At 38.7% G+C, this 17553-nt stretch overlaps 1 protein-coding gene across 8 annotated transcripts in view; it reads right to left on the reverse strand.

Moving 5' to 3' along the window:
* UTRN (utrophin) overlaps positions 1–17553 on the reverse strand; it is a gene marked incomplete at its 3' end in the record, with an annotated part of 1040500 nt that overhangs the window by 796640 nt on the left and 226307 nt on the right. For all 8 annotated transcript variants that reach the window (XM_082249947.1, XM_082249941.1, XM_082249943.1 and 5 more), the window contains 2 exons: positions 12432–12595; positions 689–886 (listed from right to left, as the gene is read on the reverse strand). In XM_082249947.1, the coding sequence (XP_082106073.1) occupies positions 689–886; positions 12432–12595 (362 nt within the window). The remainder of the gene's footprint in view (positions 1–688; positions 887–12431; positions 12596–17553) is intronic.

Here is a 17553-nt window from a genome sequence, read left to right on the forward strand (position 1 = left end):
CACAGAATTTGCATGTTCTCCCTGTGCCTGCATGAGTTTCTTTCAGGTGCCCTGGTTTCCTCCCACACTCCAAAGACATGCTGGTAGGTTAATTGGCTCCTGTCTAAAGTGGCCCAATATGTGTAATGTATAAATGTCAGTAAGGGACCTTAGATTGTAAGCTCTTTGAGGGTAGGGACTGATGCGAATGTATAATAAATAGGGGGAACACTGGTTGAGAATGGCTGGTATAAGCTGTAAAATCAAAGTATGATTAGGCAAGTCTTGCCCTAGTCACAAGTCGAATGGTGATTGTAAAGGCTTCTTCCCAATCTTCCTTACATTTATGAAACACAAACTGATTTTTGGATCTGCAATCTAGATCTCATATATTGTTTGAAAATTAAAACAAATGGAAATTAATGTTCTTTCTTTAGTTAACAGCAGCATATTGATCATGAATAAGGAGCTAGATTCAGATACTGTAAATTAATCATACTTTCCACATGATAAAAATGATTTAAAAAACAAGTGATTAGAATATAGCATGATTCTGCACATTAAAGTGATAACATTCCTAACCTGTATTTAGAATGTGGGTTGGTTCTTTATAAATATGAATTTATTTATAGTATTAACAAAAAAAGTAATAACTCCATAATAAACAAACTTTTTTGTCATATTGTTTTACATAATTATTTAAACCTACTTCATGAGTAGCAAATTGTTGTTTAACTTCTTCTACATCATCCGATATATCATCTTGCTCCTGAAAAGTGTCTTCTGCCATAAGAAGCCAAGTGAGGACATCTTCAAGGGCTACTTGATAGCTATCAAGATCCATTTCAACTTCAGTTACCAAACTTGGTGTCTCAGGACCAGAGTCTCTATATGGTTCATCTAAGCCCTACAATAAAAAGAGAAGAATACATCAAAAATAATAATAGACATCCCTAGCTTTAATGTCTTTGTCAGGCTCATTTTAATATAGCAGAGATTCTTAAAATTTGCTTTAGGAGATTTCAGCCATGCCTTCTGTGTCTATGAATTACTGCTAATAAGATTGCAATACAAGAAAAGGAGCGCCAGGTTATCTATATCTGTCTCTACTATTAAGAAACTTAGACACGGCTTTTCAACGCCCCTGAACCCTTGTCACACTGACTGATTTTTAATATATTTAAACTTTTTTCCAGACTTTATCTTGAGTCTCTTAAGTGTTTTTATTATATAACAGAACTGATAGGGCTAAAAGAAAAGGTGGATGCATCTGCCAGATGGGTTAAGGAACTGATTAGTGCATGACATCATGCGCACCACTTTGTTACTGAAGCATTTTTGGCAGTCTATCCTATTTAATTTCTACTAGATTTATATGATTTTTTTAGAGTATTTTACTTTCAAACACTGCAGCATGTTATTTCTACAGGTTCATTGTATCTGTTCATCTACTGCACACTGTGACACATGCATGTGTGATGCTTGTACCCCTCATTTATCAAGGAGTCACAGGAATAAAGTATCTGAGTATTACTAGTCTTCCCCAACTCTACTCAAAACTTTTGGCAGGTTTACCTTAAAACTCATTTATCTGTAAATGATTTTACACAAGATTCATACAAATTTCACCCAGAATTCATTAATTTATTCAATTAAATCCAATTATATGTGTGCATGTTGTGTAAAGCTTATGTGAAAAGCTTTATCTATAGATAACCAAGTGTTAAAGTGGCTTTTTTTAACCTTAAAGAATTCTCTGCATGAAGGTAGTAAAAAAAACTCCCCACTAACTAACCTACACCCAAAACACTAACCTGACCTCCTTCACTGATCCAGTGCTGGATCAGCTGCAGCACCCCCCTCCTCTCTTCCTGGTCTCACAGGAGACACAGAGGGCAGAGAGCGCGGCTCATTTGCACTGCACACATTTATAAACGCACACAGCCCGAAATGGGAGTGCACACATGGGTTGCTAAGGGGGCACTCAGAGGAAGGAGGGATGGATAGCACTGGTGGAGGACGGCCAAAGAGCAGGTAAGGGGCCACTGTGTGCAATATCGTTGCACAGAGCAGGTAAGTATAACATTTTTTTTTTTTTTTTATTGCAACAAATTTAGATTTAGTATCACTTTAAAATATACATGTCTAAATATGACACTGGTGTTATAGTAAACTGATGACAAAGAATATGGAAGTAGGAAACAAAGCATAAATATTAAAACAAGCACTGGGTTGGATGGAGAGTGAAATCTTCACTTTCTTAAAGAGCCAGAGGCTAAGCTGGTATTCAGCATTTCCAGGTGAGTCAGATGCCTAGCCCTCCACTAGGTTCTGTGGTTCTTACTGACATTCATTACAGCAGAAATGGTAGGGATGCATTGGACATGTTAGAAAGCAGCTGAGCCTGTGACTCTTCAAGAGAGCAAATATTTAATTTGCTGCCAACGGCAAAGGTAAATATTAAACCTCTTCTGTGAGAGGCTGCTTATGTTTTAATTTGTATATATTAGTAATAGAGTCACAAAAAAAAACTTTTTTTTTTTTTCTTAAATAGCAAAAAGAAAGGTAAGAACCTGACTTTCTGACTTGTATTGCTGTCTTTGTCTCCATTGAGTAAATGTCCCCTAATTCCGTGTCCGGTGATGGGATCAATGGAAAAGGAAGCAATGGCAAGGCTCTCTGGGGGTCCATGCACACTGGGCTTAAAAAAACGCTAGTTCTTTCGGCAGAAAAAAACTCTCACAGAGTCTTTTTTGCACAGGAATTTAGGAGAGTTTAGAAACATTCAGTGTTTTTTTCTGCCAGTAAACTCCTTTCAAAAACACAAAGCAGAAGGTTTTTTTTTTCTCCCTCTAAACCCTGAACATAAAATGGTTCTAAAGGCTCAAGGTTTTTCTTTTACCTTCAAGCATTCTATGCATGAAGGTAAAAACCTTCCGTGTGTAGCATTCCCCCCAATAGTCCTCTGAGCCCCATCTCGATCCAACAAACATAGGTTGTGTTCCTATAATATATAGTATACTAAACCTAGACTTGAATTGTATATTTTTAAAAAGTTTATTGAAATCTAGTTTATGTTAGTTTTCATATGTTAAGTTATATGTTCTTCCTGAAGAAGCAGACTTTGTCCTGTGAAACACGTTGAAGAAACAGTCAAGATGTTACAACTGGAACTTTCCATTCTGAAGTCATATCACTGAATGAATGGTTATATTGAGATAATTTGATAATTAACAGATAATTGACATTAAAAACTATTTATATCCTGATCATAAGTGTTAAACTCAAAATCAATAAAACATTTTTTAAAACTGTATATAAACATACCTCCCTCACAATAGAAATTCATAGGTGCATGACAACCAATTATTGGTAAATATATACTTATACATAATAATGTAATAAGCGCTGCTGGGAGAGTTAGGAATCACATCCTCATATTATTTAAAAGAAATTGCTTCCCATATAGTCGTTTTTCACAACATAATTATCTATCCAATCATATTCAGTCTGGGGCTATATTTATCCATTGGTTTGAGGGTGAATCAGACTTCCTGAAGATGCGAATATCGCAAAATGCATTGTGGTCTGATATTCCTCTGATACTTCCTGGTAACCAGTGACGTCACTTCCAGTTTCCGGTTTCGGTGGAACGCATGCCGTTCCTGTCAGCTCATACAATCGTATTGCTCAGCTCTAGGTGACTGATACAAGCGGAGGTACTGAGAAAGAAATGTTATTCCTCATTCGTGTGGAAGCTCTTACCAGTGCCGGGCGGGCACTTTGAAATGTAAACATATTTGCATTGTTTTACTCTGGTTTTGGGTTCAATAAAACAGAATTACACTATAAATATATTTTTGAGTGTCTATATATCGTTCCTAATTTTGGAGTGTGGCAAAGATCCCAGGGAGATTTGATATTGAACATCAGTCTGCATCAAGTGTTGTATATTCTTGGATCCATATCTTGCCTATATCCTTGGAGTGTGGGAAAGATCCCTGGGTGAAGTACTACTGGCCATTTGTCTTTATTGAGCGATATAGGTCCTTGAGGCCTGAAGCTATCTGATGATCATATATCATTTATTGTTACCCACTGGGTGAAAACGATTCCACTATTCTCTTCTATGGTGTAGGGAGCTTAATAGCCATCACTCTCACTTCAATATTGGATACTGAAAGATTGGACTATTTCATATATGCACTCAGCACTTTAATTTGATATGCACTGTTTCCACCAATTTGTTTCATCTATTTACTATATGATATTTATGAATTTATTCTATTTATTTTGTTTATTAACTATTTATTGAGTTATTCACGTATTTAAGAGAGGCACTTATTTGATGTTATTTAATGAGTTATTTATTTATTCATATATTTATTTATTTATTTAGGAGAGGCACCTATTAAGTCCCGTCTTTTTATTGTTGTGGGCTACACCACAATATAAATTTTTATATTTTTTTAATTAGTACATTTATACATTCAATGTAATTTCTTACAGCGCCTTCTTTATGTTTACTATAGATGTTTTTGTGTAATTCACACAACAAGGGGCAGCAGTTTATTGGATAATTCACGCATGTTGTTTGATTGGGCACTGTCACTATTGTACATTAAGTGTAATAGTAAAGTATGTGGTACCAGTAAATCAATTAAGCACAGGAGGTCCTGTCCCCTAACCCCCCCCCAATCTTAACTATTTGTGGGATTGGCTAACAAACAATTACATAGATCTAGCGATATTGAAACCTAGAAAACACTAGCACCTGTGGAGTATAGGACATGAATTAGATCAACAGGACCATCATTATATGTAGGGAAATCTGGGGTTTCTCTATAATGCCAGTGAAAAGATTTTTTGGGGGTATATGTTTTCCGTAAAATAAATAGCTGGGTAAACTTCAGTTTATTTGCTTATTAGTTACTTAGTTTAAAATATTTTAATTCAAACATCTCAAAAACATAGAAATATGAGCTTAACTTTCCAATGAGAGAAAAAAAATGTATTTATATTTGCAGGGTTAATCCTGGTAATAAGGCAAGTTTTTCCAACACAATACGGTATATACATGCAGTATGAGCATGCATTTCCTTAGATTTCTGTTTCCTGGGAATGAGCTTATCACATAGAATACATGCCGGAACATGGAGTACACACCCGGTTGGTTGTTTCACTGCTGTCTAACATTTCAATGAATTAATTTTTAATAATGCTCTTTACAAGCTTGTAAACAAGGGTGGGGGAGCAGGCAACAGTAGACTTTAAAGAGATGGCTCCATTAGACACAAAGTCACTTCAAATGTAAGGTGCTATTTCAGCAACATCTTTAATTGACTGCAAACAACATAATGCTTTGGGAAGCAGTTCACACAACAGAGAGATATCTTTAATAAGATGTTACTTTGAGAGTGCCCAATAATTCCTAATCTTTTAATTGTTCAAAACTGATGCCTTGGGGTCTCTTAAATTTTAGTGGTTACAGTACCACGGTTCGGAAAGAAAAATGTTGGTCCCCAGTGCTAGCCTCTTTCTGAAAATACTCATTTCCTGGCTGCCTCTGGCTTCACTAATTCTTTTTTTTTAATCAAGAAGTTATTTTATTGAGAAGTCAAACACAATTACATACAGTGTTTTCGCAACCATTCCATGAAGCCCCAGTGGGGTGTGGTGAACCCTAAGAAGGATGTAAAGTTGCGACACCTGCTGCGATACATTAAGCGAGCATATCCAAACTGATTCCAATGCTTCCTCCTACTGCTCCTCTGTTATCTCTCCCAGGCCCTCTTAACCCCATTTTTCACAGGCCTTACTAGGACACCTCTCCAAATATGTACCCAACAAGGAAGCGTAACAACTAGATATAAATCCCTTAGTGGAGCTAAACTGTTGCATGAGGGAAAATACAAGAGTAGAGGACATTGTTAAGTGTTGCATTGAACTGTGGGCAAGTATAGCATGCTTTAGTTGAATATAATAGAATAGCATGGTCCCGGGGATGGCAAACCTGAGTTGTATTTGCTCAAAAGAGGGCTTCACTACTTCTAATTACAGTCCTGGAAGTATGCAACTTGTTGTCAGTGACAGTAAGAATTCCATATCTCTCTACTTGATCTAAGTTAGTGACTTACAGCGGTATTAAACCCAAAACCAAAAATATAATGTATTTCAGCTTATCAATCATTAGATGTGATGGCTGCATTAGTTTTCTTTTTTAGGGTTTTTTCCTGTTTCCACCCAGTGATCTGGCCAGTAGCACAATTTCCATTCTTAGAGTGCATGCAGTCTGGATGAAGGTGGGAGGGTAGAGTTATATGTACTAGCAAGTTTAGATGCACTAACGAATTGAAACCAGCTAACACTCTTTAAGTAGTTACAGCAACAGTTTTTTTTTAACTTTTGGGATAAAGGTTTTACATAATGTAATAAAGGCTGATCATTGTAAGCCCATCTGTCAGTGTTAAATGGTTTGTCTCAAACCTCTAACTGCTAACTCTGGAGGAAAGCTTGTTCTGTTGAAAAATTTCAGACTTAGGCTCGGTTCACACTGGGGCGGCACGACTCTATACTACTTCGGGGGCGACATGTGCATTCCCATGCACCACGACTTCCGAGCAACTTGCATGGACTTCACATAATGGAAGTCTATGCAAGTCGCTCCGAGGTCGCCCCGAAGTAGTACAGGACCCTTTTTCTAAGTTGGGGCGACTTGTGTCGCTCCTATTAGAACGGGTCCTGTAGCAGTCAATGGACCGCGAGGGAGCGCGACTTGTCAGGCTGACAAGTCGCCTGACAAGTCGTGCTGGTGTGAATGGAGCCTAACTAGCAGAATTACCAAGTGGAAATAAAGGGAAAAGCATAAAAAAAGAAAACAAAAGCAACCACTGTTTCAAAGATCTGGTAAGCTGCAATATAATACATTTATGTTTTTTAGTTTATTGCCGCTTTAAAGTATTGAAGCCAAAGCATCAGCATAATAGTATAGACACAATAGGTTATTATATAGTATATTCAATCACAAGGAATTGATTGGCATGGTATAGGATTTTTAAATATACAGTATCTCACAAAAGTGAGTACACCCCTCACATTTTTGTAAATATTTTATTATATCTTTTCATGTGACAACACTGAAGAAATGACACTTTGCTATAATGTAAAGTAGTGAGTATACAGCTTGTATAACCGTGTAAATTTGCTGTCCCCTCAAAATAACTCAACACAGCCATTAATGTCTAAACTGCTGGCAGCAAAAGTGAGCACACCCTTAAGTGAACATGTCCAAATTGGGCCCAATCAGCCATTTTCCCTCCTTGTTGTCATGTGATTTGTTAGTGTTACCAGGTCTCAGGTGTGAATGGGGAGCAGGTGTGTTAAATTTGGTGTTATCGCTCTCACTCTCTCATACTGGTCTTTGGAAGTTCAACACAGTACCTCATGGTAAAGAACTCTCTTGGGTTCTGAAAAAAAGAATTGTTGTTCTATATAAAGATGGTCTAGGCCATAAGAAGATTGCCAAGACCCTGAAACTGAGCTGCAGCATGGTGGCCAAGACCATACAGCAGGTTAACAGGACAGGTTCCACTCAGAACAGGCCTCGCCATGGTCGAACAAAGCAGTTGAGTGCACGTGCTCAGCGTCATATCCAGAGGTTGTTTTTGGGAAATAGACGCATGAGTGCTGCGAGCATTGCTGCAGATGTTGAAGGGATGGGGGGGTCAGCCTGTCAGTGCTTAGACCATACGCCGCACACTGCATCAAATTGGTCTGCATGGCTGTCGTCCCAGAAGGAAGCCTCTTCTAAAGATGATGCACAAGAAAGCCTGCAAACAGTTTGCTGAAGACAAGCAGACTAAGGACTGGATTACTAGAACCATGTCCTGTGGTCTGATGAGACCAAGATAAACTTGATTAGTTCAGATGGTGTCAAGCATGTATGGCAGCAACCAGGTGAGGAGCACAAAAACAAGTGTGTCTTGCCCACAGTCAAGAATGGTGTTGGTAGTGTCATGGTCTGGGGCTGCATGGGTGCTGTTACAGTTCATTGAGGAAACCATGAATGCCAACATGTACTGTGACATACTGAATCAGAGCATGATCCCCTCCCTTTGGAGACTGGGCTGCAGGGCAGTATTCCAACATGATAACGACCCCAAACACACCTCCAAGACAAGCAATGCCTTGCTAAAGAAGCTGAGGGTAAATGTGATGGACTGGCCAACCATGTCTCCAGAACTAAACCCTACTGAGCATCTGTGGGGCATTCTCAAATGGAAGGTAGCGGAGCGCAAGGTCTCTAGCATCCACCGGCTCTGTGATGTCATCATGGAGGAGTGGAAGAGAACTCCAGTGGCAACCTGTAAACCTCTGGTGAACTCCATGCCCAAGAGGGTTACGGAAGTGCAGGAAAATAATGGTGGCCACAAAAAATATTGAAACTTTGGGTTCAATTTGGACATTTTCAATTAGGGGTGTACTCACTTTTTTTGCCAGCGGTTTAGACATTAATGGCTGTGTGTTGAATTATTTTGTGGGGGCAGCAAATTTACACTGGTATACAAGCTGTACACTCACTACTTTACATTGTAGCAAAGTGTCATTTCTTCAGTGTTGTCACATGTAATAATAAAATATTTACAAAAATGTGAGGGGTGTACTCACTTTTGTGAGATACTGTATGCAATAAACCATTTATACACTAGATAGCCCCATATATATATATATATATATATAGATATATATATATATATATCTATATATATATATATATATATATATATATATATATATATATATATATATATATATATATATATATATATATATATATATATATATATATATATAGAAGAGATTTAGGCCCTAGAAGCACCTTCATGACACTACCCTTTATGTGTAAATACATCCAAGCTTTGTTTGTGGAAAATTATAACACACGACATCCTAATGTAAGGATGATAAATAAGACTGGCGATTTGACACCTGATATGCACAAAATATCCATGTAATGGTAATGAAGGGGATGGGATAAAAGCTTGGGGCATGTACCGCGACCTACAACTTCTGAAGGCGTTACGTAGTGACAAAAAGCGTCAAGTTCAATTGCACGGTGCATAGACTCGCATGCAGTTGGAACCCACGTCAGAGCGGCACAAACAGGATACCGATGTTTTTACAATAGAAAAGGATACATTTTAAAAAAAATGGAAACTTTTTCACACTATGAGAGGCCCGCATTTATTTCCTTTTTTTCCTTAAACATTTGGATACAATGCCGCTGCGGGAGAGAGATCTTGGAGGCATAGCCTGTGGATACCCCTGTGGATACCCTGAGAGACTACCTAAGCGATCTGTGACTTCTCTATATCATATGACAAGAGGGTCAACTCCCTTCTGGTGAGTGGGGACCAATATCACACAAGCGGTGCACTGGTGACATAAGGAGTGGATACTATAGCTGAAGAGAGCACAAGGCGCATTATTATATGAGGACATGTTTTGAACACATCACAATATTGTTTTGGGATTGAGCACTTTGCCTCACAATTTTTTATTTTGTTATATGATTTATTGAAACTGGTCGACAAATGTATATTTGAACATTATTTAAAAAATTGTTTAATACTGCAAGTGCTTTTTGCACGCATGAGTTTTAAATCCAGTGTGCCTGTTTGAAGTACACATAATAGGCAGGTAGCTGTTTTATTAAGAACCAAAGCATAAAAATGGTACGTTATATATTTCTCTCTCGACATGTGTACTTCAAAGAAGTATGGTCCTACTTCACCTATGGATCACAGGAGTGCAGTGCATTCTGAACTCCTGTGATCTGTTCAAAACAGACAGACGGAATCCACCCAGATGCCTGGATGGGTAGCTGGCTCAGCCTCTCAGTTCCACTGTTTGGAGACTGAGCTAGCTGCTCCCTCCCCCGCCTAGTGCTCCAGTGAGCTCTGGAGGGGAAGAGTATACAGTCACGGGTCTCTGTGGAGGAGAGAACTAAGCGATCAGCAGTGTTTGGTTGCTCAGTTCTTAGTGCAGAAGGGGCGGGGGACATAGGCAGCATTGAATCAACGCTGCATCCACCAAGGTGAGTATAACGTTGTTTTCTTTTTTTATATACCCCATACTTAACTTTTAGGTGTTAGTTCCATTTTCTGTGTTTTTCTCCTGTTTGGGTTTATTGAATTTCAGTAGTTAACATTTAAAGTCAATAATTATCAGCGCACTTCCACATATTCCCATATAACATTTAAAGTGCAACTGTAAATTTTTCATCATTACCATTTTCACAATCGGCTTTTTGTCATTTCCTGTGCAACAATTAGACTTGAAAAATTAGAGAGGAAAGAGTAGCAGTAGGAGTCAATTAAGGCTGCTTGCTTAAACGTGTAAAATAGATTAACTCATTGGCCTGTTACTGCTCCTTTACTGTCCTATCAGACTCTGAATAGGAAAGTATATTTCTTGACAGCAGTAGAGAAAAGTAAGGCCACCAACCTGGCAGTGCAGTCTTGCAGGGCTATGTACATTTCAGGACTGGTTGGACAAAATTAAAAAAAAAAAAAATAATAATCTTTGGCACATGAAATAGCTCCAATATATCTATGTCAAATGTGTGTCTTTCTGTTTGCCTGTAGTTCAGCCTTAACGCAAACCTGTGTTTTGTCAATGCACGGAAAAAAACTTGCTTTCACCCCCATAATCCTATCAGCACGATATCACCTTTCTTCTCTCACCCACTGGTGGGGCAAAGAAAATACCCAGTTCTTCTGGATATGGAATATATTGTATCCGGCTCATTCCACTGAAAAAATCATCAAGCTGAAGAGCGTTGTCGTATCAGTGGAGTCTATATCTTTGTGTAGGCTAGTTTATGGATGTGTATTAAAAAAGGAATATATATATATATATATATATATATATATATATATATATATATATATATATATATATATATATATATATATATATATATATATTTATTTACTTTTGATCAGCTAAATATGGTGCATGCAAATATTTTACATTTATTACTGTCAGTCATCTAGTGCAGCTCTAGAATCATAAAGAGTCTCCAGCCCTAAAATAGAAATGCCAGAAGTTCCATTTTAGCGAAGGATTTGATTTATTAGCACTGCTGACAAAAACTGTCTGTTTACAGAGCAAAATAGGTGTAGCTCAGATTACACAAACAGCTGAATACTTTGGAGAGGTGATGTATTTTTTCCCTCCCTCCCTTCATCTGTCATCCTGCTGTGTACACACTGTACTGAATTTCAATTGTATACAGGAAGTCTGAAAGTCAAAAGCTACTGCTGCTTTTACCAGTGTCTATTTCCTTTCTTAAGGGCCGTACACACAGGCTGAATATCGGGCAGCATTGGCCATTTCAATAGAAACCGCCAACAATCGACCTGTGTGTACCAGCAGCCGGTCCGACAGAAGCCCGTCGCTCAGCCGGCTTCTGTCGAAGGGGCAAGAAAAAGGTCTGCACCTGATCAGCCATTGGCTGAAAGCGCTGAGCGGTGTGTTCTGGCAGGGGGTCTTAAGAGAGACTAAACTAGGACTGCTCTTTGCCTCCCTGAACAACTACACATGAGTAATCAGAAGGTCAGAGCAGGGAGGTTACCCTCCTGGCTTTGCAATGTGGCAGGAATGCATAAATCACAAAGATGCAGTTTTTTTCTGATTTCTGCATTATACGCTTTCTTTAAGAAAACAAAAAAAGTTTGTTAGAAAAATAATAATTAAAGTTACATTTAGAGGCCAAACAAACTGATGCTGGAACACTGAGATGCTTCCCCTATGAGTATAAAAGCACTCACGAAGCAGAACTGAGCTGGCCAAGTGTAATGGCGTGTCTCCCATTCTGCTCAGCTTTGTCAGTTGTCATCACACTGCAGTTTATGATGATCCTCCACAAAGCAGTCTGGGAAAGCGTGCCAGCGGTAAAAGAGCCTGCTCCTTATATATTACAAAGTCGCATAGCTGAGGAATGAGCAGACACACTGTCATTTCTAAGAAATGCTGGTTTTCTCTAATTATGAAGACAGTGGGGGATCAGTCTGCTGAGGATTAACAGAGCACGAGGAGTGAAATGAGCTGAGAATGAGGATTAGAACAGAAGAGGTTGCCTGAAGTTTAAGGAGAGAAGTGCACTATAATAAAATGTAGACATTTTTAAAACAAAAGTCGATTTTGGGCTGGATTCCCAATCCCACTGAATAACAGGGTTTCTCACAAACAGGGTTTCTCAGGTAATCAACTAACTGCTAAGACAGTTTGGTGGACTGATGCACTACAGCAATGCCTGAATGAAAGACCTAAGTACCGAGAAGGTGGACTGCATTTACTGTACGCACTGCAAGGTTTGATTTTCAGTTAGGACTAGTGTACACCGTCAAAACTAATATACAGTATATCATGTTAGTACTATTAAATACCTGTTGTTTTGTGAAAGGTATGTCCTCACATGCTCCCTTGTATCTCCTCGGAAGAGTCTCCACCTCATGGATATCATCCAGAGTTACTTCATGGGGAAGGACCTCAAAAAGGGATGTTAAGTACATAAGTATGGATTTTTTGTCAGGTAGTGGAACTGCCACATCTACATAGGAAACAAAAGTGAGAATATTTTATAGACAGACTGAAAAGAATATGTTTTTTATACCTGAAGCACTGAATTTTTTGACATTTGTCATTCACATGACATTGTCTCCACATAACTGGCTGACTGGTGAGAGAGATACAATTCTAAGATTTCAAAACTAGAATTGAAAATGTGATCCTTCACTTATTCACACACTATACTCAAGTGGTTTTACAGGTTATTTTAGATTACTATCTCAGCCACAAAGGTATCCATATACATTAGATAATAGTCATTTTTTATTAAATGATGTATTTTTCTTCTTGGATGACTGATTGTATATTCCCCACTTCAGTTCTCACACATGCAGAGATGTATAGTAACGAAGTAGAACTACTTAAGTACCGAAATGCGGTATCTGTACTTTCCTGGAGTAGAATTTTTTTCTCCTACTTCTACTTTTACTTCACTACATTTTTTCGATGATTTCGATACTTCTACTCCGATATTTTCTTTTTGTGCTGCTTAGTTACTCGTTACTTTTAAAAAATTACCACTGCCAGAACAGTAGATGGCAGGTTGCATAAAGCTCAAAAAAATGTGTATAATGTCATTTGTAAATCAGCGCATACGAAAATAAAGGCTGTGTATAATAAAAGCTGCTATACCAAATCTTTCCAATAAAAAGAAAATATGAAACAAACAAATAAATGGTGCTACAGCGCTTAAAGTGCATCAAGAAACTACTAACAAACACAGGTTAATCATTTGAATAAATCATTTGAAATAATAAAAAACAATATGATGTTCAAACTTTTGACTTCTTTCTTTAATAACTACATAACACAGTACTTGTACTTCTACTTTCAGTACTTGAGTAGAATTTTTTTTTTCAAAACTACTGGTACTTTTTACTTTTAGTACTTAAGTAGCAAATTTTTTGAAAAAACCACTTGCAATACTTAAGTAAAAAAAATGTTGAATACTTTAGTACTTCTACTTAAGTCACTTTTTCTGCGAGCACTTCCACTTCTACTTAAGTCACTTTTTGATCGAGCACTTGTACTTTTACTCAAGTAGAAATTTTGAGTACTTTATACAAGTCTGCACACATGTATATAATTATTGGAGCACAGCAATTCTTACATTTCTGAAATTGGCATACTGATTCAGCCAAGTAATACATATGTTGGTTTTTATTTTCAGATACAAAGAAAGTTATATAGATGATGATATTTTATTTTCCATGCAGTTTCCAGATAAAGATGTAACAAACCTAAACTTAAATCTGCTTTTTTTCCAACTACTTCAACAACTAGTGTAATGTAGATGCAAATAATATTACATTTTTTCAATGATTTGTCCTTTTAGGGATGACCATTATGATTGTGCAAAGTATTAGACCGCATTCACACTGCAGCGGCACGACTTCTGCACGACTTCAGGGGCGACCTTTGAAGTCCCGTGCACAGCGACTTCGGCGCGACTTGCAAGGACTTCATATAATGAATGTCTATGCAAGTCGCTCCGAGGTCGCCCCGAAGTAGTATAGGACCCTTTTTCTAAGTCGGAGCGACTTGTGTCACTCCTATTAGAACGGGTCCTGTAGCACTGCATGGACCGCGACTTGTGAATGGAGCCTTAAATTGTTTTTTAAAAATAAATAAATATGTTTTTATTCAAATGCAACAACAAACAAAACAACTGAAAGCTGGAAAAAAAATGTAAACATTTATGTTTAAAAAGAAAAATTAAAAAGCATACAATAAAATAACAGCTAAGGATAGCAATGGAGAAGGAAAAATTCAATTGGGGCTGATTAGGCTTAACTAAGGGTCAATAACAGAGATGTATAGTAACTAAGTAGAACTACTTCACTACTGTACTTAAGTACCGAAAGGCGGTATCTGTACTTTCCTAGAGTAGAATTTTTTTTCTGCTACTTCCACTTTTACTTCACTACATTTTTTCAATGATTTCAATACTTCTACTCTGATATTTTTTTTTTGTGCTGCATAGTTACTCGTTACAATTATAAAAATTACCACTGCCAGAACAGTAGATGGCAGGTTTCATGAAGCTCAAAACATGTGTATTATCAGCGCATACGAAAATAAATGCTACTGTATGTATAAATAAAAGCTGGAGTTGAAATAATAAAAAACAATATGATGTTCAAACTTTTGACTTCTTTCTTTAATAACTACATAACACAGTACTTGTACTTTTACTTTCAGTACTTGAGTAGCAATTTTTTTTCAAAACTACTGGTACTTTTACTTTCAGTATTTGAGAAGCAAAATTTTTAAAAAACTACTTGCAATACTTAAGTACAAAAAATGTTGAATACTTTAGTACTTCTACTGAAGTCACTTTTTGATCGAGCACTTCCACTTCTACTCAAGTCACTTTTTGATCGAGCACTTCCACTTCTACTCAAGTATGGGTTTCGAGTACTTTATACAACTCTGGTCAATAAGATGTTAGTTGTAAGGTTGCTTTAACTTACTGCTCAAAGGTCAATGGTTTATTCTGCACATGAATGAGAAAGAGTAAATACAATGTAACAATATATTTCTTAAATTGTAGATCTCATTAAGGGTTTAGAAAACTTAAGCTGCTGCCGTGATATAGAGCAAATTCCAGATGGCAGCCAGGACTTGCCAGCAATAGTGGCTAGGGAAGCAGTGGCAGATGTAGAGAAACAGGTTGTTGGGTGAACATACACTACTCCTTTAGCAAATCAAACCCAATGTCTCCCCACTAAGTACCCACTGAGCACCAAGACCCTCAAATAACAGAAACAATGGGAGATTCCTCCTAGTGACATCAACAATGGAACATTTTTTTCTTCCTCTCCCCTAACAATGCAGCATATTCTTCATCTTACTCACATGGATAATAGGAAATTTTGGAGATTTTGCTACCATTGACACTAACATTAGGGTATTCTTAAAGTAAACCTAAAGGCAGTGTAAAGTGTAAGGGAGATTTCAACTCCTCCTTGCCATTTGAGTCCCATTGGGGAGATTTTCCTTCACTTTTCTGTTCCACAGCCAAAGTGAGGAAATGCCTGGTTGTCCCCAGGGTTGCCAGAACTATTGCCCCCATTGGAAGCTTACCCCTCTATACCTGTTCTGGCAACAACCCAAATTTCACTTTAACTTTCAGTGATAATTGTACAAAGGACAAATAGAGAGGGGAGCAGACAGTTGATAACTTGACAGGTCCCTCTTCACTCTATGCAAAACTAAAAAAAGTTTTGCTTTTAGTTACACTTTAACTGCTTGCCGACCGCCGCAAGTAGATTTACTGCGGCGGTCAGCCCCTACCAGGCAGAGTGACGTTAATTAACGTCACTAGCCTGGGAGGGTCTGGGGAGCGAGCGCGCGCCCGCGGAGGCGCGCTCCCGCTCCCGCGCGGTCACGCACCCCCCCGCGCGTGTGACCAGCGGACCCGATGTCCGCCGGCCACTCGGCGATCGTCGGGGGAGAGGGAGAATGTCAGGCAGCTTGTGTAAACAAGCTGCCTGTCATTCTCCTCGCTGTAAAGACACTGATTACACGGATCTAGTATGTAGATCCGTTGATCAGTGTCCTTACAGCTAGAGCCACAGCCAATCACAGTAAGAATCACGCCCCTAGGGACACACACAGCCCCTCCCTCCCAAATAAAGTTAACCCCTTCACTGCCAGTGTATTTTTACAGTAACAGTGCATATGTATAGCACTGATTACTGTAGAAATGTCACTGGTAACCCCAAAAGTGTCAAAAATGTCAGTCAAGGGTCCGATCTGTCCGCCGCAATGTCGCATTACCGCAAAAAAAATCGCAGATCGCCGCCATTACGCGTTAAAAAAAAAACAACAAAAATGACAAAAATCTTTCCCTTTGTTAGTAAACGCGATAACTTTTGCGCAAACCAATCAAAATACGCTTTTTGCGATTTTTTTTTACCAAACATAGGTAGGATAAAACAAATTGGCCAAAAATGTTAAAAAAAATGGATTTTTGTAAAATCTTACCGTAAAATCCTTTTCTCTTAGCTCATCGACAGACGTAGTCCTCGGTGATACACCACCTTCGGGTTATGTTACCTCCGCAGGAGCAGGACTAGACAGGAAATTAAAAAGCTCTGGCCACACCCTAGGGGCAGTCCCAGAGGGTATATCCTCTCTCTCTCTGCCTCAGCAAATCAGTTATGTGAAAAAGCAGTGCTTAGAGAATTTAACCCAACCCAACTCCAAAACAGAGGGGCGGGGACTACGTCTGTCGATGAGCTAAGAGAAAAGGATTTTACGGTAAGATTTTACAAAAATCCATTTTTCTCTAGCGCTCATCGACAGACGTAGTCCTCGGTGATACACCACCTTCGGGACGTCCCAGAGCAGTATCACAACTGAGGGGTGGGAAAATGGAAATCAAATCCCAATCTAGAAGGCCCAACCGGTGCCAACTAGAAGTTTACAATGCTCATCCTTAATGATGAGACTCAACAAAAAAAAAAAAAATTTTCAAACAGAAAAAAACCCTCGAGGTAGACCACCGGTCTCCTCAAATTGCGGCCTGCAAAACCTTGCGGCCAAATGAGGCATCCGCCGATGCCGTCACATCAATTTTATAGAATTTTGGAAAGGTATGTACCGACGACCAGGTGGCCGCCTTACATACCTGGACCACTGACGCCTGATGGCGAAAGGCCCAGGAAGTACTGAGCGCTCGAGTGGAGTGCGCCCTAACAGGGAACGGAGGACTCTGACCCTTAATAGAATAAGCCTGTACCACCGTTTGTCTAATCCATTTGGCAATGGTCGCGGCAGATGCAGGCAAACCCTTTCTGGGGCCATCCGTGATCACAAAAAGTGAATCCGTCTTACGGAATGATTCCGTAGCTTTCAGGTATACCCTGATTGCCCGAACCACATCTAAGGAATGCAACGCATGTTCCCGATGATGCTTGGGCTGAGGACACAAGG

The sequence above is a fragment of the Pelophylax lessonae genome, assembly GCF_965119305.1.
Source record: "Pelophylax lessonae genome assembly, chromosome: 3".
Lineage (NCBI taxonomy): Eukaryota > Metazoa > Chordata > Amphibia > Anura > Ranidae > Pelophylax > Pelophylax lessonae.